General features: G+C 40.2%; 1 protein-coding gene across 1 annotated transcript in view; it reads left to right on the top strand.

Annotated features, from left to right (window-relative positions):
* The window catches only part of atrnl1a (attractin-like 1a), a 318,106-nt gene that overhangs the window by 281,473 nt on the left and 11,189 nt on the right, over positions 1-25,444 (top strand). The window contains exon 30 of the mRNA XM_085427777.1: positions 17,761-17,875. Coding sequence (XP_085283903.1) covers positions 17,761-17,875 — 115 coding nt within the window. The remainder of the gene's footprint in view (positions 1-17,760; positions 17,876-25,444) is intronic.

Raw genomic sequence — 25,444 nt, 5'->3', positions numbered from 1 at the left:
GCTAATGAGCAAAGCAAATCCTGCTTTTCCTTCTGTTTTCTAACTGTAATAATGGAGCACACTCAAATTGGGATTGACATCACTTCCAGCTCTTAAAACTGATTTCTGAGGATTTCTGAGGCACTTTGCCTCCTTTCCTTGTTTCTTTTTCTCATCACCTCTACTTCTCAGCATCCCCTCCTCCTCCTCTCTTCTCCTCATGAAAGCCACTCTGTCTATCAGTGTGTTCATACATTTTAAAAGGAGAGCTGTTACAATAATGCTGGAGGCAAGCCTGCAGGAAGCTGTCAGAGATACAACAGAACGTCCGCACTGCTACTCCTTTCTGTTTACTTGTTTACCAGTTGTGACAACAAACAGTTTAAGAGAGAGAAAGCGCAGCTTTTATAGAGAGAAAAGAAGAAAAGGGAGAGGGAGAAGAGAAGCGACGAGGCAATCTGTATCTCCTGTTGGATCTCTCTGATTATAGGGATAAAGATACCACTTTGTGCTGGAAAATCTCTGCTCCCTCTCAGAGCCAGAAGGGATTTTTTTCCCCCTTTTTTTCATAGAAATACCTCAAACATGTTGCATGCCTGCTGTCTCTGTCGTCCTCTCCTTGGGCTACCGGCTGAATCCAAATGTAAATGGCAAGCTGCGCTTTTGTTTTTTTTTTCTTGTTTTATTCATTAAAAGCAAACTGCTCCTTGTTAAATGCCACAAGGAAGGAATAAAGGTTAGAGACATTTGCGTTTGCTCTATTTGTGGGTTGACAAGTTTTGAGATTTAAATCCTGATGTCATTTGATCATGTTGTTGTGAACTCCAGAGTAAATTATTGCAGGTATATATTAAAAATTACTACATATTAATCTGTTTGAAGTGATGAACAGCTTATCATGTGAAACGATACCTGCACTTTCATCCAGTAATGGCCTAGAGTAGAAAAATAGTAGACTTTTTTCCCCCACCAGTTACTGATTTGATTCCCTGGTGCAGCTGAGTGTGTCTGGACAATAAAGCTGAACGACATTCATACTTCTCTGGAAACTCCTCTTATACAGGATCACAAGTAGAGGTGGGTTTTTATAATCGATTTATCCATTAAAATCGATTCTGGCTTGGATAACATAAAATCGATTCATTAAAATCCTGAATCGATCTTTTAATATCAATTTATTTTGCCCAAGATGCCAGAATCTCAGGTGAAACGTCACAAAATTTCAACAACCACCAAACAGCTAAGACAGTAAATGAGAGCAGGAAAACGGCTTCTGCACAAAGACTTAAACACACAGCGCGGACCCACGGATCAGAATCAGTTAGATGTCGCCTTTCTCACGGTCCGGGATGAAAGCCGACAGCTCGCTGATTCTGATCTGTCGGCGGGTCCGCGCCCTTTATGCGCTGATTCTAAAGCTGTTAGTTTGATGTCTCTCCAAACAATATTGACCGAACCAGCAGCAAAAGAAGATCCAAACTACGCTTCACATAAACATCGTCATGAATTCACTCTGACTTTTACTGTTTTGCTTCCACCACGATGCACAGCTCTCTCTCTCTCTCTCCCTCTCTGTTTTCTGCATTATTCCCTTGCTTGTTACCCATAAGTCTACCGTTGTTTACAGCGCTGTCGGCCGCTGTTTTTTTGCCCTTTTACATTCTTCCGAAAAGAAAACCTCATTTCTGCCGTTCAATACTGAACAAATTTAAACTTTTTAAAATTATGCAAAATGCAAAACGCTTAGACGTGTCTCTAATAAAACCGCTGTAACGTCAGAGGTAATGTTCATATGTTGATTAATTGTTTTCTTTCGTTTTTGATGTACTGCAGAATATTTTTATAAAATCCCAGGCCAGGAAAATCACCTTCATGTTTTTCTGTGTTTTATCTTCAGCTACTTTGACACAAAGGCATCTGCTGTAATGCTCACACCTTTGATAAAGTCTTGTGTGTGTCAGCTTCCTTTTTATTGATACAAAAATATGTAAATGTACTGATCTGAATTGTAATATTTCTGACTGTCAAAATTTCCCAGATTTAAATTGAATCGTGGATCGAATCGATTCGGGACCTTGTGAATCGGAATTGAATCGATTCTAGAAATCAGTGACGATACCCAGCCCTAATCACAAGCAGAAGAATGATGAGCTACGTAGAGCCAGCCCCTTCTTAACAGCACAAACAGCATGAAACTCTTACCTCGAGTGTCCAGAAAATGATAAATGTTGACTTAAAATTACACAATTATTAACTTTAATTATTATCAACTGTTTGCTTCCATACTGCATATTCTATGTCTCTGAAACAGATTTTCGTAAAAACCTAAACGTACTTATTGTTAAAAAGATAAAGACCTTTGATCCAGAGGAGGTCAGAGGATTGTGAGGCTGGCCCAGTTAGAGTGAGTAATTAGACTTGAATTAAACACACACACAGATGGTGAATAGTGACACTAGTCGATGTCTGATGCTGCATTAATTAATGGCGATTAGCATGTTTTCCGAGAAATTTGTGTTGTTGTTTTGTTTTTTTCTCTTCGTGGAAAAATGAAATGATACATAATCTGATCATTGCTGACTGTTTAAACCCCATCAGGTTTTACACATGCCAGAGGTCTGTAGTACTGGACTCAATCCTGACTCAGCAAACGAATATGAAACTGGGTTAGCCAATATTTTCTACGAATTGTGAGGAGTGCTTCTGCTGTGGCCTTATTTAAAATGCATACAGCAAAAAGAAAATCATGCTTCTTAAATGTGTTCCCACCTAAAGTAGAATATCACACAGATAAGCAAGTCAAATGTACTGCACAAACACACACACACAGACACACACTATCTGTGTTGCTCCCTGATCAGCACCATTTCCTCTCAATCCAGCAGACTTCCCGGCGAGAGCGGCGACAGATACAGACAGACAGAGAGAGGAGGAAATGGCAAAAGGGGCTTTGGACGGAGAGAGGATTGGACACGACAATTTTCTGCCCCACGGGGGTGGACACGCATGGGCGGCCTAATCGGCTAAGGAAGGCACGGCGGGGGGGGGGCACTCTTCACACCTCAGGGGTCAGAGAGCGAGGCTTTGTGTATCTGTGTGTTCCCACGTGTAGGCTAGTCTGAGATGTGTTTGGCAGGGAGGCCATTCCAGGGTTACAGCACCTTCAAAGCCCTTCAATCCAGCGTCAAGCCCTTTGTGTCAGTTTAAAGCCACTTAAAATGCCACCAAGGAGGATGGGAAATGGTTGATAAGGGCAAAAAAGGGGAGAGAAGTAATTCAGGACCTTAAATTACATTCAGATATGTGAGGTTTTTTTCTCAAAATTAATTTGGCTAAACAGTAGAGCATTGCCTTTTTTTTTGTATTTGTAATTGTATTCTTCTGGATATAGGAAATTTAACAAGTCAGAGTCCAACTTTGGTTCCATTTGGAAGTCTGGATACAGCCATGTACAGCAAAAGTACATGTGATCTTGGTTTAGTCAAGCATCTGAAAACGGATTTCTTGCTAACAACTACCGGTAACAGTGTTGGCAGTTTTGAGTCAAGCTCAATTAGGGGTCGGCGATATAAACGATATACGATAGAAACTATATAAATTTGGCCAACGATAGAGATTTTGACTATACCGCTCTATCGCGATAGCGCATGTTGATGATGTCATCAAGCTGCGCCTGTTTCGGTCGAAAGCATCGCAGCGGCTAAAACCATTATCATCTGCAAATTATGGCGGGCGACAGTCATAGCAAAGAGATGAAGCACTTTTGAAATATGGGGAAAGCCAAAAACCGCGCTTCCTCCACTTCCGTAACATTGATTCATTAATGATGAATTCTCTCGCAGCTGTTCTATTCCCATGTTGTTGCAGTTTATTAATAACTAACCTCGTATTGTGGATGAAAAATCTCAGTTGTTCTCCTGACTGAAGTTTGGCCCGTGTATAGCATCCTGCTATGCGATTGTATTTGTCCCTGACCACCAGAATCCCTCACGTTAACTTTTATCAAGTGGAAGAAAAGTTGGTGTTCATCCTCCAGCTTCACTCTGCTAATGTTATGCTAACATAACTGTGTTGCTAGCAATCACATCGCACAACATTATATACCAGGTAGTCCAACTTCAGTAACCCTGCAAATGCCACTGCTGTTTAGTTTTCTGTCTTCATTTATGTTGGAAGTGGTAGCAGAGCTGTACGTTTTAATTAGTTTCAAAAATCTCTCAGTCAGAACATGGTATGTCATGTTTAGGTGGAATCTAGCGAGCTAACTTCCTGTTAACTTGTAACTCCGTTAAATTTAATAAATTCTGTTTTCATGGATGCCTGGATGTTAAACTTAATTGTTACACCCGATAAAGCAGCAACGATGATTTTATTAAAGATGAAAGAATTTAGACCGTTTTTAACTCTCAATATTTGTTTGACTTTGGGACCTGAAGCTGACTGAGTTTTGGACCCAGATTACTCCGCGAAGCTCCTCACTACGGCAGCCGTAATGCTCTGACAATCCATCAAGCAGTGCGGCTTACCAAAGTTGTACTAAAACATTTTTAACAGATTTCTGCACGTCAAAATCGGTTAGAGGTCAGTAAGCACAACCAGAATTCATACATAAGGCACACTCTCGATTTTTAAAGGATTTTAAGTGTGCCTTATAGTGTGTAAAATACGTTATACAGAAGAAAAGAATACATCGCGATATATATCGTTACCGCAGGTGCTTCAAATTATATCGCGATATGGAGTTTAGGCCATATTGCCCAGCCCTAAGCTCAATGCATGCTCAGCAGAATAGCTGTCAGTAGAAGAATGCAACTGAAAACTGTTTAAAAACAAGCTCCTTCAAGGTAATCACTTACTACTGCTCTTTTTAGAGGGCTCCCCATTTGTTTTTTTTAACAAATGCACAAGTGCATCTGTGATTTCACCACACGTCTTCATTAAACTCCCCCGACCTTTGTGATCACTGGCAAATGAAGCTTAGTCTACTGCTAGCATGAATACACTAGTCCTAAATGGAAGAGTCCACAGTCTCGAAACGTCAAAGTGGATGATGTGAGTGTGAACAAGTCTCTGCTGGCTTTGTGATGGACTGGCAACCTACACATGGTAATCCCTGGCGCTTACCCAACACCCCCTAAAGTTGGGGTAAGTCTGTAAAATAATAAAACTGCCTAAATACCCAAAAAAAAAACAAAAAAAAAAAAACAACAACAACCAAACAAAAAAGGCAAAAGTGGAAAAGACACGATCCGGAAGATAGTATTATACATTTTTATATCATTTCCATTCCAAATATTGTGCTTCAGCCTTCTCAGCCAACATGAGGTGAATTTATCTCAACTGAATCTTTTGTTACTTTTATTACTTAGCAGTGCACAAAAAGCTAAACCCAAGTAGATTTGATAAGGAGTTTAAGATAAAGGAATCCGATTAAGATTCAAAGGCACTTTCACATTTGATAAAAAAATTTGCCAGACACCCCTCTACATATCGGTGCCGCTTTGCACACGTGCAAACACACACACCGCAGTAGCTTTGAACATTTGAGTGTGAGAAGTGTAACAACCAGACAATCAGCGTAGCAAAGATCCTGCTGTGCATTGAGATGGTCCCTGAGGCTCTTGTTGATATGAACAAAGATAAAATCCTTTTCCTGAGATGTACGTGATATCCAAGTTTTAATGCATATATATTTTCCTCACTTGTTAGAAAGCATTTGATTTGGGACATATTTAATAATTTTTAGTCATTCATCTTTAATCTTGTTGGTCTCTTCTGACCAGTAAAGTCACTGGATTGCTGGGATGTTCAGGACTGTTGGACATTATCTGGTATTTGTTCTGCAATGCCTTGATAGTGTCAGTTTCAGAGAGTTTGATGAGATACAGAAAGAGGAAAATGAGATGGGAAATAGAGGGACACAGTGACAGACAAAAGACAGAGAGTGATGGAAGTAATGGGTAAGATGAGCCTGACAGTGAAGATTGGCTATGAGAGGACGGTGGAACCAAGGAAATGATGTGAAGCAGAGGAAATGAGGGAATTTGGAGGGGGGAGACCTTGGGAAGTTCACATCTCATTGTTAATATGCATATTTCTGCATCTGTTTGTCCCCTGAACTATAGCCACTTTATTAAATTATACTCTGAAAATTGGGATTTAAGTTATCACCTTGCTGCAAGTCTCAGCTAATCCTGAGGCCCGACGTTCACTCTTCAAACATCTGTTATTTTAAGAAATGTCAAACGTAGACCCTTCAGGTCAGGTATTTTCCTGCTGAATATTGAATGCACATTTTTACTGACCTTATAGTGTAGACACTGTGTCAAAGCACAAAAGAAAACAAGCGATTTTAGAATCGTTTAAATATACCTGACACAAGTCCTCACAACTTTGCTGAACTCTAAGGTTCTACCGGTCTTTGAGAACGATGCTGTCTGTGATCAGTTTTCTAATTTTGTTTCTGTGCTGGTTGGCTTGCTGGCTAGGTCACTGTTGTGCTACAGAGCAGAACCTCAACTACTGCCACTAGCTACAGTCCATGATGTTAAAATTTACTGACTTATTGTGTAGTGGATTCAGCCTACTACTCAGATGTGAGATGAAATCCTGTAGGAGAGGAAAAATATTCCAGACTTAGGTTGTCCTTTGTTTGCTCAAACAAGAGATAAATTAAAAAAACAAAAAACAAAAAAGTTTTGTACTACACAGTAAATAAAAGTGCATAATACAAATTCTAAAATATAAAAATTATTATTGCTACAATGAGAACGACTTGATCCCTCCATTTTTGTCAAAACCTATAGGTAACTTGACAAAACCATCTCCTGTAGCTATTTCTCACAAGTTTGCCACCTTAACCTGAGTGCAAAGAGCCACAGCAGAACCCAGTCACCTGGGAAGAAAAACAGGAGTGCTACTGAATGGTGGTAATGGTGTGGGATATTGGTGTGTTGATATTAAATACTTCCATTATTCCAGATGTTGCCTGTGTTCATCCCACAGTTGTTCTTTGTCCACCAGCTGCAGTAAAATTAGACACCTCTAGTTTGCCTTTAAAGGGCAAAAAAGGGAGTAAGTCCTCCGTTTGTCAGCAGGGGACTGGCAGGTCATGTTGGACCTGGTTTTGACTGTTAGTATGTTAATGACTGTTAATAACTCCTTCCTTTGGCTTTTAGTCACTGATTAAGTTAAAGCACTAAAAACTGCTGCTATCCACAAATGTGCCTCCCCAGTGTGGATAAATGTGACACCAGTGGTGTCTTTTACAGCATCCATATGTGACAAGTTGGGTGTGAAAGACCTGTCTTGCTAGAATCTGTGTCACACACAGATGTGTTATTTTTAAGAGCAGAAGCGAGCAACTGACTCCCAAGGAATCACAGCATGTGCAAAATGTTAAAAAAAAAAAAAAAGCAGAATGCTGATTGGTGGATCATTTCAATCATTTATTTAATTGAAAACACAGAAAACGCACTGCAACCTGAGATAGAATTATATATTAATACTGTATGTACTACATTTGGCCAGCTTTCTGTCAGTGGCTAAAACAACAGTCTGTGGCTGCTTCTCTTCACCTCAGAGTAGATTGCATTTTCATGCCATGCTTGCTGTCCACTGGTTACTTACATGCTTATTTGGATGTCTGGATTAGGAATTTGCAATTTACCACATCTGTGGTTTCACTCTGCTATACCCGGGGTTGAGCACATTCTCAGAGTAAAAATGACAAAATGCAGTTATTCAGAGGAAGATAATCTTTGGCTCTATTTCCTCTGGCCACAGACAAAATATCTATCAACGTCGTAACACACTAACCCACACCTACAAGCACTGCTCAATTGACAATTGTTCATTCAGGGAACAAAATGGGGGTGGGGGTATTGGACTTTTGCAAAAACTGTTTATTTGAAACAAGTACAAGAGACAAGAAGCAGGGAGATTTGAATGAGGACCAAACCGGAGAGCTGAGAAAGGATGCTGTGAAGGGAGGAGATAAAAGCAGGAAAGAGGCGAGACTGACACCTTTTTGAATGACCTCACTTTTCCTGAAACATCTTAAAATTTTCCTCTTTTACTCTGCTCTTATATTTGGTAAATGCAGAAGGAAAGAACCTGAAAGAGACAGAAGGAATGGACTTAAAAGAAAGTGCAGCGTAAAGTGACCTTGTCTGTTTCTTTTTCTTTTCAGTTTATAGGGTGCAAGGGGAAAAAAAAGTTAAAGGCAGTTTTCCAGCCAGAACCAGTTTCGTGATCTGATGTAACCAGCATTTTCTTTTTTTTCTGTACAGGGGGGGAAAAACACACACAAAAAAAACATTGACTAAATCATGAAATAAAAATTACAGGAACACAAAAAAATATTCACACTTTACTTACGCACACAGATAACGCAGATAAACACACTGTGTACCATTTGCTGCAATTATGGTGCTACTGCTCTGCAGTGACGTTAGCTGGGGTCATCAGCGCTACAACACTGCATGGCCAAATCTGACTCCATCTGTTCTCACAGGAAGGTGTGATTAGAAAGCAACAATGTATGGCACTGAATATTAGATTCATTTACAAAAATGTTTCCTTTAGAGGTTTTTCTTTTAATTACCAAGACAAAATATTCCTCATCCTGTTAATTTGGAGAAAGGAAAGTTAGAGTTTGTGTTTACTGTAGGACTGTAGGACAAAATGCTTTTGTCACACAGTTCTGCTGATCCACTCAAACTATTGTAAAATGTTAACAGAAAAGAAATTAACATGCTGTGAATTGATTTTATTTGCACAGTTTAGCATATTGTTCACGCATGCCACGTTACCAAGCTTAGCGCACATCCTTTGGATTTCGATGCCAAATTGGTAAATTGCATGTAGAAAATATGCTAATTAAGCTCCTCCTATGACCCTGAATTGATTACGCAGTTGTGAAACTGCATAGATGGAGCTGGTTAAACTGCCTTAGCGTCTCTGCCACCAACCGTTTACCAAAAAAGTCCATATAAATCCATACTTTATGGATTCGCTCGTGTGAGAACGTTAAAAATATGAGTTTGAGATCTACATTACGGACTGGTCACTAACTATTTAGAGGGGTTTTTTTGCTTTCCTTTTTTCATCCTGTTTATTGGTTCAATTGAATCGAATTTTATTTATAAAGCACCACATCACAACACTCGTCTCGAGGCACTTTAAATTTTAAGGTAAAGACCCAGTAATACAATAATACAGAGAAAGCCCCAACAGTCAGACGACCCCCATGAGCGAGCACTTGGCAACAGTTGGAAAAAAAAATCTTTTAACAGAAGAAACCTCCAGCAGACCCAGGCTCAGGGAGCAGCCATCTGCTGTGACCAGTAGGGGGTGAGGGGAGGGAGAATGCAAATGCAGAGTGGTGGATAAACACATAGAAAGTGGAAAAAAAGATCAAGAAGAAGAAACTCTCGGGAACCTAGGCCTATTGCAACGTAACTAAGGGAAGCTTCAGGGTCACATCCTCCAGCCCTGACTATAAGCTTTATCAAAAAATCATCTTAAAAGTAGAGAGTTCCATAGGAGAGTACCTATGGAACTGGTAAAAGCCATTCAGTGGGTGACAAAGTAAAAAAACAAAATTAGTATAGTTGTCTGTAAGGTGAATGAAAATCTGATATGAGACAGTTCTGCCTGTCAAACATGAGTAGAAGTAAGCAAGTGAACAGTGTGTGCAGATAGCTTTATAAGATTGTGCTAAAGACAGCACAAAATCTTTATCCTTTATTGCTGAAAATCATTTTGTGTCTGTAAAATTACATTGTATTAATAATATGCATGGAACAAATGAATAAATACATCAAGACAGCTTTGGCATTCCCAAAGATGGGGCCAAAGCTCCAAGAGCTGCATGCTTAAAAACAACAATCTTTCTGGATTATTTCCAGTAATTCTTTATAGAATGAGGGAGCGAAATAGCTCAGTATTGCCAAGTAGCCAATTTCAACATTGCACACAGTCAGCAAAAGCTGTTGTCTGGGCTTCAGTGACATTTAATATTTAAAATATAAATAAAATGAGAGTAAGAGACACTGAGAGTGTGTTGTCTCTCTCTCTCTGTCAGGTCAGAACCTTCATCTCTACTCGGTCACTATCAGCTGAGAAAGCTTTTATACTACACACACAGCTCAGCACGAATTTGCTCTACACTTAAATTGCTACCTGGACACCACCCACCTGACTCTCCTTTCTAACCTTACTAATTTCTGTACTCAGCCCTTTTTTTTCTTTGGTTCATGTTTACCCCCCTCTTCCCCCAGCACAGTCACCCCCCTCCCCTCCCCACTCCTCGCTCCCTCTTACTTACCTTGATTACTTTGGGAAAGGAGCCAGAGAAAGTTCCTACAGTTGTCACACTGGTTATGCTATGTCATTTACTATCTCACACACACAGACACACACACACGCTAGCATGAAGTCAATATACCATAGAAAGACACACGCACTGTACGCTGTGCACACACACACTACTATTAGATTTGTCATTTTGCAGAACTGATAAGACTGCTATTAGACAGAAAAATAAAATAGTCCAGCTTGTTATGTTTTTTAAGCTGAACTGCTAATTGCACTGCTCACACAAAAATCAATGTAAACAGTGTGTGCGTGTGTGTGTTTGCAGATATTGGTCAGTAGGTGCATTGCTGTAACTGTTTACTAGTAGACAAGCTTTTCATACTATATCATGGTTCCTCTATTCAGGTTCACTACTCAAGGCACTATAGGACAGTCTACATTTGTGCAAAAGGCAATGGTGTTTTGTTAGAGATGTGTTAAGATCTCTTTATTAAGTTTAAAGATGAGTCTCTTTTATTCACAAGTAAAAGGTACTCACTCAGTAAATACCTTAAAGATGTCTCAAGTGTGATCTATTGGTTAATCTTTGAATCACCTTATGTTGCCCTTCCTGGTCGTGGCAGGGAGTGGTGTGGTCATAAACTCTGCAACTGTATGTTAAAACAAAGAGCAGCAAATGTATGCCTGACTGCAGAATGTATTCTGCCTTCTTAGACAGTGAAACAAACTCACAATAAATAGCAAGTTGTTTTAAAGTGCAGTTTGACACATGTTAATACATTTATGAAAACCCCATGTCTTCCACAGGACTCTGTCCAGTCCTGTAAAAAAAAAAAAAAAAACTAAGTACATGCTTAATTCAATTCAATTCTTTTTTATTTATACAGCGCCAAATTACAACAACAGTCACCTCAAGGCGCTTTACCTACAGAGAAAAACCCAACAATCATATGACCCCCCTATGAGCAATCTCTTTCATGACAGTGGGAAGGAAAAAAAACCCTTTAACAGGAAGAAACCTCCGGCAGAACCAGGCTCTATCACTACTCCTCCACTACTGCTTCCATTGCTCATCATATCTGATCATCAGCAGAAGGTTTTAGCAGTTTGCTGGTCTGGAGCATTCAGGTTTGCGTTAACACAATGCCACAATCCTTCCAATAGTGGATGCTGGAGCAGCTTCTCCCCATGGTCAGACCCCCAGAACTACACCTCAGACTATAAAGGCCTCAATTAGCATGTTCAATGTGAAAGTTCATCACAGAACAGTTAGAAAGACTGAACAAGCCATACTTGTTCAGAAGGCTTTCCAGGTAAAAAAAGAACACAGTAACACAAACTACTATGCTAACAAGTTTTCTGCAACAAGGAGATTCATTTACTAAGATTTGCATAGAAAAGTTCTTACCCTGAGCAAAAAACGAAGTGCGTATCCAAAATTACCATTCATAAAACATATGCACCAACCTATTTTGTTCTGTGTTGGTGAATGGACATCAATCTAAGCCAACAAGCTTCTGCAAACTAAATGCAGACAATCTGCATACTATCCCACCTCCAGTTTCTCTGTAATGAGACCCGTTTACCTGCAGGTAAAACGGAGACAGCGGTGACAGTGATGTAAGAGAGAAGACTGCACCTCAAAGGCAAGAAAAGTGGGAAAAAGCCAGACTCAAGAAACTGTAAAATAGTGCATGTGAGGATGCCACAGCTTTCTAAAGTGTTTCCACCACAGTGATGAAATAACAGGATGCTGAATATCATTTCCCGTGAGATGCTCACTGTGGCTAAAGTAAAAAGTAAAAAAAGTTTGGACATCAAAGCTGATATAGAAAAATGAAATTGTTCAGAAATTGTTGTTCGAGAATATAGAAGTAATTTTTAATAAAAGATTCTAATTCAATTCAATTCAATTTTATTTATATAGCACCAAATCACAACAGCAGTTGCCTTAAGGTGCTTTATATTGTACAGTAGATCGTACAATAATAGATACAGAGAAAGACCCAACAATCATATGACCCCCTATGAGCAAGCACTTTGGTGACAGTGGGAAGGAAAAACTCCCTTTTAACAGGAAGAAAACTCCGGCAGAACCAGGCTCAGGGAGGGGCGGGGCCATCTGCTGCAACCGATTGGGGTGAGAGAAGGAAGACAGGATAAAGGCATGCTGTGGAAGAGAGACAGAGGTTAATAACAGATATGATTCGATGCAGAGAGGTCTGTTAACACATAGTGAGTGAGAAAGGTGACTGGAAAGGAAAAACTCAATGCATCATGGGAATCCCCGGCAGCCTACGTCTATTGCAGCATAACTAAGGGAGGATTCAGGGTCACCTGGTCCAGCCCTAACTATATGCTTTAGCAAAGAGGAAAGTTTTAAGCCTAATCTTAAAAGTAGAGATAGTGTCTGTCTCCCGAATCCAAACTGGAAGCTGGTTCCACAGAAGAGGGGCCTGAAAACTGAAGGCTCTGCCTCCCATTCTAATTTTAAATACTCTAGGAACAACAAGTAGGCCTGCAGTGCGAATCAAGTGTGAGGCCATCTGTCCAACAGCAAACGTATTGCCCAAAATGGGACACAACGGGACGATGAGTCCAAGAACTGCAGCCAAAGAAAAGAATCAAGGTGTTACAACAACCAGTCAAAGTCTAGACCTCAACCCCACTGCCACTGCTCTGGCATGGCCACCAAATTTATTTTTAACACTTTAATTTCTGGCCAAGTCAACAAACACACTGATGTTTTCACCGTGTTTTCTTCATCAGAACATGCCAGAAAATGGCAGTCATATCACTTACAGATGACAATCTACAGTAAAAGTTTTCGTGTTTTCTATTTTGGCCTGTTTATGACACTTTAGTGCATATTGAGTGAAGTTCCCAAAGGATTTTAAGCCATAGTTAAAGTAGAAAATACCACATTTTCTTAAGCAAAACTTGTTTCTTACCTCTTATATTTTATACTAGGTGCTCCTAACACATGCACTTGTGACCTTTATGTGACTCTGCAGATATTTTTACTGTTTCCTTACGTTTGAATTTTAATGACCCCATGCAATAGTAACGAGTAATTTCCTGGGGGAAATAGTGTCTCGTAAACAAGATGTAATGCGAACATGATTGCGAGTGTGTGTTCTCATTCCTTGTGGGTTGCAGTCTATGCATCTCAGATTAAAGAAACTAGTGGGCCATAACTATACAAACACACACACACACACAGTCAGAAGGGCTGCTGTTGCTTTGGAAACGATGCATTCAGGTAAAAGTATAAACCACAATGAAGGAAATAAATAAAAGTGAGCAGTTTGATATATGTTGATGAGTGAAGTATGCAAGTGTAATTTTCAGGTCTAACAAGCACCTGTTGTTCATTTGATGCCATTCCTTTCTTTCCCATATTATCTTCCTCAACCTCTCACTTAACAATCCTCAGCAGAACAATGACTCATTTGTTTGTCTGTGTATTATCTCAATCAGGACAAAGAGTGTTTGCTAATAAGAAGTGGTAGTTACAAACTCAGTTAAGTGTGTGCATGTGTCTTTCTAGTTAGCAGAGTATTCATCATTTCCTGACACTCTGGAAACACTAAACAAATAGAGGAGCTTCCAGCTTCTAATTACACTGTACACTCCAGCACTTAAACCTATTAGCACTGCAGGGGAGTTTGTGTGTGTGTGCGTGTGTGTGTCCTGTACCAAGCTGGTCCAAGTACTCTGTTAATTTGATCACTTTTTTGATAAAAGCCCACTGTGCTGCCCACTACTTATATTTACAGTGTTTAACATACAAACATTGTACTCAGTGTTGGAGAGTTGAAATCAGTCTCATTGAATTTTAAGTTATTAGAATCTAAGGTCACCCGTAGTAATCCCATAGTTGGAGAGCTACCTTTATTTACTTTTGTACGCACAGATGGTGTTTTCTCACAGCGGCCTGTTATGAATTTATTCAGTTTGACAGAGTTGTGCTTTGAGCTGCCCATGTTAACCACAGTATTATACCAATGTGCAATTGTGCATTCAGCATTTGTGTGTTTAATATTTAATGTTCTTCCATGTGTTTGATTTTTCTAAAAAAAAAAAAAAAAAAAGTCATGTCACTCTGCAAAATTTCACTGTGCTATAACCAAGCTATGCAAAACACTCACCAGAGCCAACGCAAAGTGCAGACATTGGAAAGAAAAGTTTGCAGACATCTCTAAGCAGTCCTGTGAAAAACTAAATACATCCTATGATTTGTAGAACCAATTTTAGCAACACAAATGTGAAGAGTCATTTTCTGTATGACTTGATCAACCCCTCAAATGAAAAATAAACAACATACCATAAACATAGGTGTTCACAGCCTGTGCTCAGTACTTTGTTGAAGCACCTTTGGCAGCGATTACACTCTCAAAACCTGTGGTTGTGATGCCACATGCTTGACACACCTATTTCTAGCCCATTTCTCCCATTTGTCTTTGCAGTACTGCTCCAGCTTCATCAGGTTCGATGGGGAGCGTCCGTGCACAGCCAATTTCAGATATTTCCAGAGATGTTCAAATGAGTTCAGGTTTTTTACCTTCAAGTCTGTGACAATCACACAATGATATTGAAGCCACTCCTTTGTTATCTTGGCTATGTGCTTAAGGTGGTTGTCCTGTTGGAAGATTAACTTTAACCCCAGTCTGAGTTCCAGAGCGCTCTGGAGTCGGATGTCTCTGTACATTGAAGCATTCATCTTTAGTCTCCCAGTTTTTGCTGATGATAAACCTCCCCACAGTATGATGCTGCCACCACTATGCTTCATTTAGGAACGGTATTGGCCAGGTGATGAGTGCTGCCAATTTCCTCTAGACATGATGCTTGGCATTTAGGCCAAAGAGTTCTACCCTTAAACTGGGGGATTTTGTTTCTCATAATTTGAGTGTCCTTCAAGGCACCTTTTGGAAAACTCCAGGCAGACTGTCACGTGCCTTTTACAGAGGAGTAGCTTCCGTGAGGCTTTATCATACAGGCCTGATTGGTGGAGTGCTGCAGAAATGGTTGTTCTCCAGGAAGGTTCTCCTCTCTCCGCTGAACAACGCTTGAGTGACCGTCCTTTTCACTTGCCAACTAAGAACCATTTAACCTGATTGCTTAGACTGGCTTTGGAGCCACCTCTAGGAAAAGTCTTGGTGGTTTCAAACGCCTTCCATTTGTGGATGATGGAGGCCATTGTGTTCACTGAGACCTTCAATGCTACAGATTGTTTCTGTACCTCGATGCAATCCTGTCTTGGTCTTTTTCTTGGACTCCATGGCTTCATTTGTGCTCTGACATACACTGTCAACTATGGGACCTTATAAAGACAGGCACACCATCCAAATTATGTCCAATATACTGAAGTGGACTACAAGTTGTAGAAACATCTAATATCTGATCAGTAGAAGCAGGATGATACTGAGCTTGATTTGCAATTTTCAACTGATCTTCATGTCAAAGACTGTGAATAGTCATGTACAGGTTTTATTTGTTTTTCATTGTAAATACATTTGCAAAGAAATCAAGCAAGTTTTTTCAGTATGGGTCATTGTATGTAGAATTTTGAGGTAAAAAAAAACTTTGAATACTAAGTTTCAGTGTGTTTTAAAAAATTGATGTGCATATTTCCCATTTTCCAAGCAAAGTCTGAAGTAATGAGATACTCAATACTTTTGCATAGCACTGTATGTTAAATGGCCTGCATTTGTATAGCGCTTTACTTAGTCCCATTCACACACACATTCACACACTGGTGATGGCAAGAAGAGATGGGCAGTAACGCGTTACTGTAATCTGATTACTTTTTCAAGTAACAAGTAAAGTAAGGGATTACTATTGCAAAAACTGTAATTAGATTACCGTTACTTTCCCGTAGGAACACTGCGTTACTACGTTACTAAAACCGTGATTTTTTGCGAGAATGTCTCACGACAGTGATGTAAGCGAGTGCGCCGTTAGTGACAGCAGCTGTGTGCAGATCAACAATGGATCACATATCGATTGTGGGAGAGAATATGAGCGTGCAGCGTTTAAAGCGTGCAATTACTGACCTTACTTTGAGTTTGATTCCATAAAAAGTGACAAAAACATTAGCGTCCATCGTGCGTGGGAAGAAAACTTCTTTTTACAGCGAAAAAAAACCCCTAAACTTCCGGGAAATTCACAGAGAAATTCGCGGATTCTTCAACTGACCGCAGCACACCTGCACCAGGGTAAACCTCCGCTTACCCTGCTCCTGCTTTACAGGTGAAAATAGAGCAACAGGACCGCTGAGTCCAGTAATTAGTTACTGATTACTTTTTTCAAGTAACTTGACCAACACTGATGGCAAGCTACATTGTAGCCACAGCTGACAGAAGCGCCCCAGGGCAGCGTTGTATACCATAGATATACATACATATATTGTCTTCATTTGTTTTATCAAACTGCTACTGTATTTCAGTTTTCTTTTTGATTTTTTCAGTTTAAATTTTCTTTAAAAGTAACAACACAGAATAGTGTATATTAAAATACAAAAACTAGACTGCATTTGCAGATTCTCTGAATGTTCTTGTCTCCTGATTTCCACACGGAAAAGAGGATGGATCAGAAAAAGCAGAGAGAAAGGGTAAACAAGGCAATAAATTGAAAGAAAAAGTTGTAATAAGAAAATTATGTATTTATGCATACAATATGTGAGCATGCCACTTTCCCACAGACTGCAGTACTAAACGGAGTCCATCCCTGTGACCTCTGTGGTACAGTGCAGCAGGCGGGTCAAACCAGATCAATATATCAGTGACTCTTATCCTTGTTGTGTATTCAGATGAAAGGAAACAACTCCATTAGACATTTAGGTATTACACAGACAGTAAGGAAAACTACATGTAGTGAGTCCTAGTAGGACTGCACAGGGATGATGTGGTGTCCTTATATTTTTTAAAACTTCATAGCTTTCATTTTTTACCATATTTAAATGTGGTTAAATAAGGTAAAGGTTTGTGTTCAGGAATTTAAAATCAATCGCAACACCTGTTTGAATGCAGAACTAACTGATGATTACGGATTGCTTGCTTGATGGATGGATCAATGGAAACAGAGGAAACAAAGTTGTTTTTTATATATAAATCTGTGTCTGTGTTTGGGCTTGTAGAAAAACACAAGGCATTAGCAGAAGGGGCGGTGCAGCTGATATTTTAACGCCTGTTTCTGTGCACTCACCTGGAGAGCCTGATAAGATGGTCTCCATCTAAATCAGCTCCACAGGCTGCCAGTCAGCCTGCTTCCCCCAGCTGGGAGCTTTGCTCATGGGGATGTTGGCAGCAGGGATCTGGGCGCTACATCCTTCAAATTGACTGGCTTGCTGTTCTGTTAACCTATAGGAGTACTGTGTACATACAAATCACACCACTGCCTACTTGTTGCATACTTAATGTGTTGATCCTTTTTGTCCCTGTCTGTGTGTTCTGTTTGTAGGCAGTGCCGAAGCCCATAGCCATGGAGCCATGCTGGGGAAGCAGAGCAGGTGTTCTCACAGTGCTACTGTACCTGCCCAGAATCCCATCTGGAATACCTCCACCTGGACAGTCTGGTAAGATCCTTAGACAGTAATAGACAATATGCAGTACAGTATGTTTTATGTTCAAAAGATTGAGAAATTCTAAGAATGATGGGCGGTATTTGCAATGTTATCTAAGAAACTGCCACTGACGTGTTATTTAAGGACCTGAACCTTCTGCATACATCACTGCAAATTTCTAGTAAACTTCTGCAGTGTTGTGCATGGATTTATTTTTTATTTCTTTGTTTAGGGAGGGGAGTGGAGTAGTAATTTCCATCTAATTCTAATTTGTTGTTTGTTTTTTTCCTTCCAATATATTGTCCATTAAAGTTTTACACAGTTTCTCTATAAGAAAAACAAAAAACTGCTGCCTTGGCCATATTTTGTGCTGGCAAATTTTAGAAGGCAGGTTGTACATAAAGAACAGCTGCAGTAGTTGCAACTATCAACACAGTATTTATGTCCACACATCCATCTCCAACGACCTAAGTTGCTTTTTCGTGATCAAATATAACAAATACAAAGCCCCACACTGGTTATTTCTCTGCTTTCATTTGATTCTCACCGCTGTAAACTAACAGCTGTTTCTGAAACCTGAATTCCTTTGTTACTGCCACAGAAAGCATTCACACCATTATGTGATCTTTTACAAGGTGAGCTGAACGATGTTTCAAAAAGATCCAGATGCAGCAAGCTGTGCTTCATATGTGCCTCGCAGCAGCTCCCCATCAGCTTTTTTGTAGAACAGGCTGTGGCATTATAATCAAAAGCAGAATAAACACTAAAATGTGATGGCATCAATGGCATCATCAAAAAGATGTCTTGATGTTTCTTGGTTGCCACCATTAGAACAGACTGCTGCCATGAGCAGAGCAGAAGGGTAGCTTAGTAGTTTGTTTCTAAGTCATTTAATAGCCCAAAGGTTAAATCTTCAATCCCTGATCTTACGCTCAATCATGGCAGAGCAAAAACGTGTTCTACTTACACTGAGTTTAATGTTGAAACTGTAAACCTAGAGGTAGGGCTCACAGTATCCTGTGTGCAGAGTCTGTGCAGGTTATGCTCTGCATCAATCTGTGGCAATTAAGGGAGAAACAGCACCGTTTCATTATTCCTCATCCAATAGTGTTTAGTTCAGCACATGTAAATCGGGATTCGAAGTGTACCCACTGACGTTAGTAAAATACAAATCTGGGATTTAATTAATTTTTTCTTAAGTTGTTCTTTTGTTAATATTTGGAGCAACACAAGAAAATCTTAAGCAGGTTTTAAGAATCCCATCTATAGCTTCAAGACTTCTAAAGAGATCTAAAACCCTCAAGTGTCCTAGACTTAAGTTTTCCCATTATGATGGCAACACAAATAAGGTTTAGTCAGGAAAAGATCAAAGCAATGGCAGATAAAAAATGAGACCAAGTAAAAATGTATCTTATAGGGTTGAACAACAAAATAAAAAGTGCATTCAAATCATGATTCTGATAGCAAAAGATCCGAGACAAGACGGGCTTAAAAAAAAAAAAGCAGCTCCTTTGTTGTCCAGTATCCAGGAATCCTGCGGTCCAACCAAATTTAAATGTGTTGAGTTGATATTTCTAGCAACTGTTTATCACATAACCAGCAATACGCTTGTTCATTTCCTCTTGGAGTCCCAGCTTTAGCCAACACAGTTCCTTTCCCCTTCCTATGGAGCTGCAGATGTTTAGATTGCAGATGTTTCTTGTCTTTCATGTATCTCTTTGTATCTGATGCACACACATTAGAGATATAGTGTTTGATCTACTAGAAAAATGTTCAAAATGTATGTTTTTTTCTTTAAATCAAGATATTAAAATGTCCTTAATTTTAGTATGTGAAGAATAATGAATTATTCAGAAAGACTCTTGACATATGGCATGTTAAAGTTGGTCTGATGTGGTTAGACCTGCCTGGTTTTCCTCCAACACTTACTGTTGGATCAATTGTTCCCCTCAATGAGACATCCTGACTTTCCGCTGTCTGAGCTCATGTTGCACTATAGACGGGTGACATGCGATATCCCCAGGTCGCTCCAGTCGACCACCAAACAGCTGTGGAAATCAGTGTAAAGACAGCAGTGCTTTCTTTGAGACCTGACCAAAGCTTGCAGGGATGTGCACTGTCAGCATGAGGTCAATCTTCTCTCTCTCCAGCTCATCTTCCACCTCAGTCAACCTTTCATACTTTTCTCGCTCAGGCATATATATTTAATCTCCCCTTGTATTTTCCTTTCCCCCTACAGCCTTTTGGTTGAAGTAGACTGTATGTAACTGAAGCTGGTGTGGGAGGCTTTTGCTCCTCCAGGCAGGAAGTGTTGCCTTCAATGCGATGAGTACCTTGATGACGAAAACAAACAGAGCAGACAGAAAATTGACCACTTTGCAAGAAAGCATTTTCTCAAGGTTGAAAGATCCTGCAAAACATAGCAACAGTCACTGGAGTCTAACACAGGGGAAGGAATAAAGCATTAAAGACCCAGAAGTAATTATGCTAACTATAGAGAAAACTAGAGACACTAAAGGTAACACAAGTGTTTCATGAAAAAATGAGGACCAGAAAGTAGCCAAGAAATGTTAAATTTCTCCTTTGTGTGTCATTAGGCCATCCATCAATTTCCTGCCATTAATCTTAGCCAACCAGTCCATAAATAACAACAACAATAATAATAATTTGCCCCACCAGCAGATAGAGCAACTGGCTGATATCCAGAAATCCTACCGCTGGCTGGACAAAGCGGGACCAAAACAGCTTGTCCCTGTGCTGCCATGATTAGTGCCTCTGTGCTAATCATGGCACTACAAGATCCATAGAGGTTGGGGTCTACTTCCCCAGACAAGACCCCAGGTGCAGGCTGTGTTAAGATGCCTCTGTGACAATCCAGCACATGTGGCTGTAGCTCAGGCGGTAGAGCAGGTCATCTACTGATCCTGGTTCAATTCCTGGCTTCCCAAATATCCTTGGGTAAGATATTAACCAGATGCATCCATCGGCGTATGAATGTGTGTGAATGCTACTTAGAAAAGCACTTAGAACAATGTGCTTGTGTGAATGGGTGAATGCACAAGTTGTGTAAAGCGCTTTGAGTGCTCAGAAGAGTAGAAAAGCGTTATATAAGAACCAGTCCATTTACCATAACAGCAGGGTGTAAGATGCTAGCAGACAAGGGCATACATGGAACGCCATAACCAAGCTTAGTATACAGAAACATCTGTGCTGAGTATGCCCTGATGATACTTCCAGATACAGATGGACAAACCAGTGATGGCTAACCAACTGGGCATAGTGGTGGTGGACAAGCAGAGGAAGACACCTGTAGCGATACCGAATGACAGCAACATCAGGAAGAAGCAACATGAGAAGCTGGAGAAGTACGAAGGGCTCAAAGAAGAACTCAAGAAGATTTGGAGGGTGAAGGTAACAGTGGTCCCAGTGGTAATAGGAGCACTCGGTGCAGTGACCCCAAAGCTAGGCAAGTGGCTCCAGCAGATCCCGGGAACAACAGATCTCTTTCCAGAAGAGAGCAGTCCTAGGAACAGCAAAGATACAAGCTTCCAGGCCTCTGGTAGACGACCCAATCTAAAGACGGCTCACAAGGACAAGAGGGGATTTTTTTTTTAAATGCACACACACAGAATCCCTATTATAGGAATGTATTCACTGTTGACAAATTTGATTTAAAAAAAAAAGCCAGTTAACTGCTGAACCACACATGCAATGTGTTATAATGAAAGTACTACAATTGGCATGATGTTTTTTGTTCACTACCTTAATCTACCTGATGTTTTGGACATTAGCTCATCACAGAAGGTTTAGACTCATTTTCAGAAAATTAAGGGCAATACGAGGCTCATTGTTCCAGTCAGGCTGCTCTCTGGAGAATGTTTAGGCCTTTTTCATCACAGTGGAACAGCAGTTATTGTTACCAGTGTTTGAAGTCTGACATTGTTATTGTTGCTCTGATTACCACATAAGCACACACAGACAATCACAGTATTCAGAAATACAAACGAAATGTAGAACATCAACACAACTTTTAGAACGCCACATGAAAGTGCTTCAGTAACAACAAATTTCCCGCCTACTATACACTCATGCTCCTCTCCTACCAACCTTATGCTCCCTAGAGAGGCTCTTGTGTAGGGTCAGACAGCAGTCCCCCATTGATGTTAGCATGTATGAAGGTGAAATCACTGCAGGCTTGCTCCACCCACCCTCTGTGAAAGACACTTCAAGAGGAATCTATGATGAGCGTGCCCATTTTAGCTCGCTTTCCTTCGCATCATCTTTGTTTTCTTCTTGCCCTGCGTTGCTCTGCTCCCTCGAGGTGTTACCATTAACTGACCCTTTACATGTAAGAGGGGGAAAGAACAACTGGAAACAAAATGAAGCCCCATGTTTACAGCTCACAGTTTCTCAGCTTCCTGTAAAAAAAAAAAAAAAAAAAAAAAAAAAAAAGAATAAATCCTGCTTACTCTTTCCTTATTCTGTAATGTTCCATTACTGTTCTTCGAAGGCGGGGGATAGAAAATGTCCTCCACACAGGTTCTTTCAGACTGCAGGAACTTATCCATAATTCTAGTAACTGTACAAGGTAGTACCTGGTATTTTTTCCTGTGTGTACACTGCTGGACCTGGGAACCATTCTACTTTTTGGTGCTACGTTTTTGTAGTCTTACTCATCTTGCTTAATATAACGTAGGTGCACTATAACTGGTGTAGATAAGTGTATGCTAATTGGTCATTAAATGGACAAAAAGGCGTAACGCTAACAAAAACAAGAGCTCTTAACATCAACCTTTAAAAAAACACAACTAAATAACCTGAAATCTATTAAAAAAGCCAGAGGAAATTATAGTTTTGACAGGTAAGAGCAAAATAGAGAACACTTCACAAAAAGCACAGAAAGAAAAGGAAGAGGCTGAAAAAAAATGAAAAGACCACAACAAGGCGACACTGCATTACCAACCACTACCCAGCAACTAGTACTTCACTTCAGAGTTCCTGTTAGTGCAAATGTCAAGAGAAAAATGCCTTCGATCTACATGATTTCCATGTAGTGGAAGGTATGTAGTTACTGTCCAGCATCCACTTAGTTTTACATAATCAGCACAAAAAACACTGATCAAAAAGCACCTACTGAGAAGAGCTACATCACCTTCCAATTCAACTAAAGATATTCTGTAAATCACCAAAAGACGTCATTCCAAGCTGATGTGTGGATTTTTTAGTAATCGTCTCACTTTTCATTATCCAGACTCCAGCAGAGAAGACATTTAATTGCAATCAGTCCCTAAGTTGAAAAACGTCATTTACTGTACCTGCAGCACATCTGGTGCATACTGCAGCACATCTGGTGCATACTGCAGCAACTACGCGACAAATGGCACATTTTAAGCATTAAGCCATTACGCTGTTCTAAGAGGTTTCTTTATTTCAGCCGAATTTGATTTGGTTTTCACCCTCTTTCAAAGCAAGCGATAAATGGAGCACAGATAAACTGGCATATTGTTCAAGCATTAGCCAGGGTTCTGCTAAACTTATGATAAAGAGAGCGTACGCCTAAAGGCAAAGCTCCTGCTTTCCTGGTGAGTCTAGTGTCCACGTCTAATCAGTGAAAAATGAGACTGCAAATCCAAGCAGTTACTCTTTCTGCTTGGAGAGGTAATTTGGGAATCTGATGAGTTTTAGAGTGTGACATGTTGCACTGCATGAGCTGCAGAGCAGTTCTACTTTCCTGCACCGCTACAGTGTAACTGCACTCTCCATGTATCACAGGATGGTGTGAGTTTTTATCATGCTGCATGAGCTAACCTCTGCATGTGAAACATCCTTTCTGGATAGCAGAAGAGGCCTCCAAAAGCTCCCGTGTGAAGCTCTTGTTTCTTCATTTTGATCCAGCTAGACAGAAATACAGTGACATTGCAAATAACACAAAGATCACTGTGTAAAACCAAATCCATTTCTCTAATAATAGATTCACTTTCTGGTCCAATAATTCAATCAGAAATCCTGAAAAGTCAAGTAAATAGCAGGCAACCACTCCAGTTAGACCGGCTGACAGCTGTTGTCAGCCAAATTGCAGTGGACAACTAACACATAGTGCCTGCCTCTAAGAGCTCAGCGCGACAGCTTGACCACTGTGTGACTGTTTGACTGATTCAAAGTCACAGTGGCCTGACATGATGGACAGAGCAGGAGAAAAAGGCTGACAGGATGGGTGACATAGGGGAGAATGGAAAAAAATAACAAGAGATCGTATTTTTGGCTCCACTTCTCCGTCTCTGCATCCCAATTCAATTGAACTTTCTCATGTCAGTTTTACCCGTTTCTGCTCCATCTGCTGCAGCTGGTGTCTCCCCCCCTCCCACTTTTTTATTATTTGGTACATAAAGCGGCTCTATCAATGATATTAGTGGATTTAGCAGAGTGCAACTATTCTCAGTTCAACGCAGCAGAGTTCAGGATGGAGAAAGACAGACTGTAGGCTACATTTTCTTCTCAGGCGCTCTCCTGAGCTTAGATAGTGGGTCAATAGAAACAGAGGCACAGCACTATTCACAGCCGCCTTTTCCTGCACTAATCTGCCTATTCAGCAGCACAGTTAGGCCCTTGAATATATGAGAAAAGGGGAAAAAAGAGAGAAATACAGGTACTGTAAGATGTTAAGTCTTTCAAGAGTAAAAATAGAAAAAGCAATGTGACAGACAAAGAGAGAAAGGAAGACTTCAAAGACAGTTTTGATAAGAAGCAGAACCAAGTTTCTAAAATGAATTATGTGTGAAAACAAGTAGAAGATTGGCGATACATCAGTGGTTACAGAATTGTTAAGAACAGAGCCCAAGGTAACACCTCTTTGTTAACAAAAACAGATTTGCACAGTAAGACAAGTGTTGTAGGCATCCATCCATCCATACTTGTTCCATCCATCCATCATCATCTTCTTACCCAAAGTCAGGTCATGGTTGCAGAAGTCTAAGAAGATATTGTGACCAATGTTGTTGGCTTCTCGTGTAGCATCCTGAGGCATTCCCAAGCCAGATACATCATGTAATCCTCCAGTGAGTTTGGAGTTTAGATCTAGGGGCTTTGCAGGAAAACATGCACAGATGCCAAAAGTACCACAGCTGACTATTTTCTCAGACAGCAGCTTTGTGTTGTGCTCTCTAAAGTTGGATACACCCAAAATGAAGTTCAGATAAAGTACATTTTCATTCTCTTGGTCATAATATAGAGGTAATGACTAAACGTGAAAAGTGGAATACAATCTTGCCTTCTGATTCATGTTTGAAAATCATTTGGTATCATACCACTATTACTTACCCATCTCATGTTCCATTTTACCATCATTCGCAGATTTCCAGATCTGAAGTGCAAATCAGAACCACATTATCTGTAAAAAGTAGAGGCGATTCTGAGTTTCTGAACCCTGATACCCTCCTCACCTCAGCTGCATCTTAATCCTGGCACATCACAATGCCACTAGAAGTTCAAAATCCACAGCACCTTCCACAGGTTTTTGTGGACAGTATCCACAGTGAAATTCTGTCATTCCATAAAGCACATGTTGAATGGATGGTCAAACTT

Source organism: Rhamphochromis longiceps, linkage group LG13, assembly GCF_057381845.1.
Source record: "Rhamphochromis longiceps isolate RC_006_pf linkage group LG13, R_longiceps_female_GT1.1, whole genome shotgun sequence".
NCBI lineage: Eukaryota > Metazoa > Chordata > Actinopteri > Cichliformes > Cichlidae > Rhamphochromis > Rhamphochromis longiceps.
The sequence above is the reverse complement of the archived record's forward strand: the minus strand, read 5'-3'. Positions and strand labels throughout refer to the sequence as shown.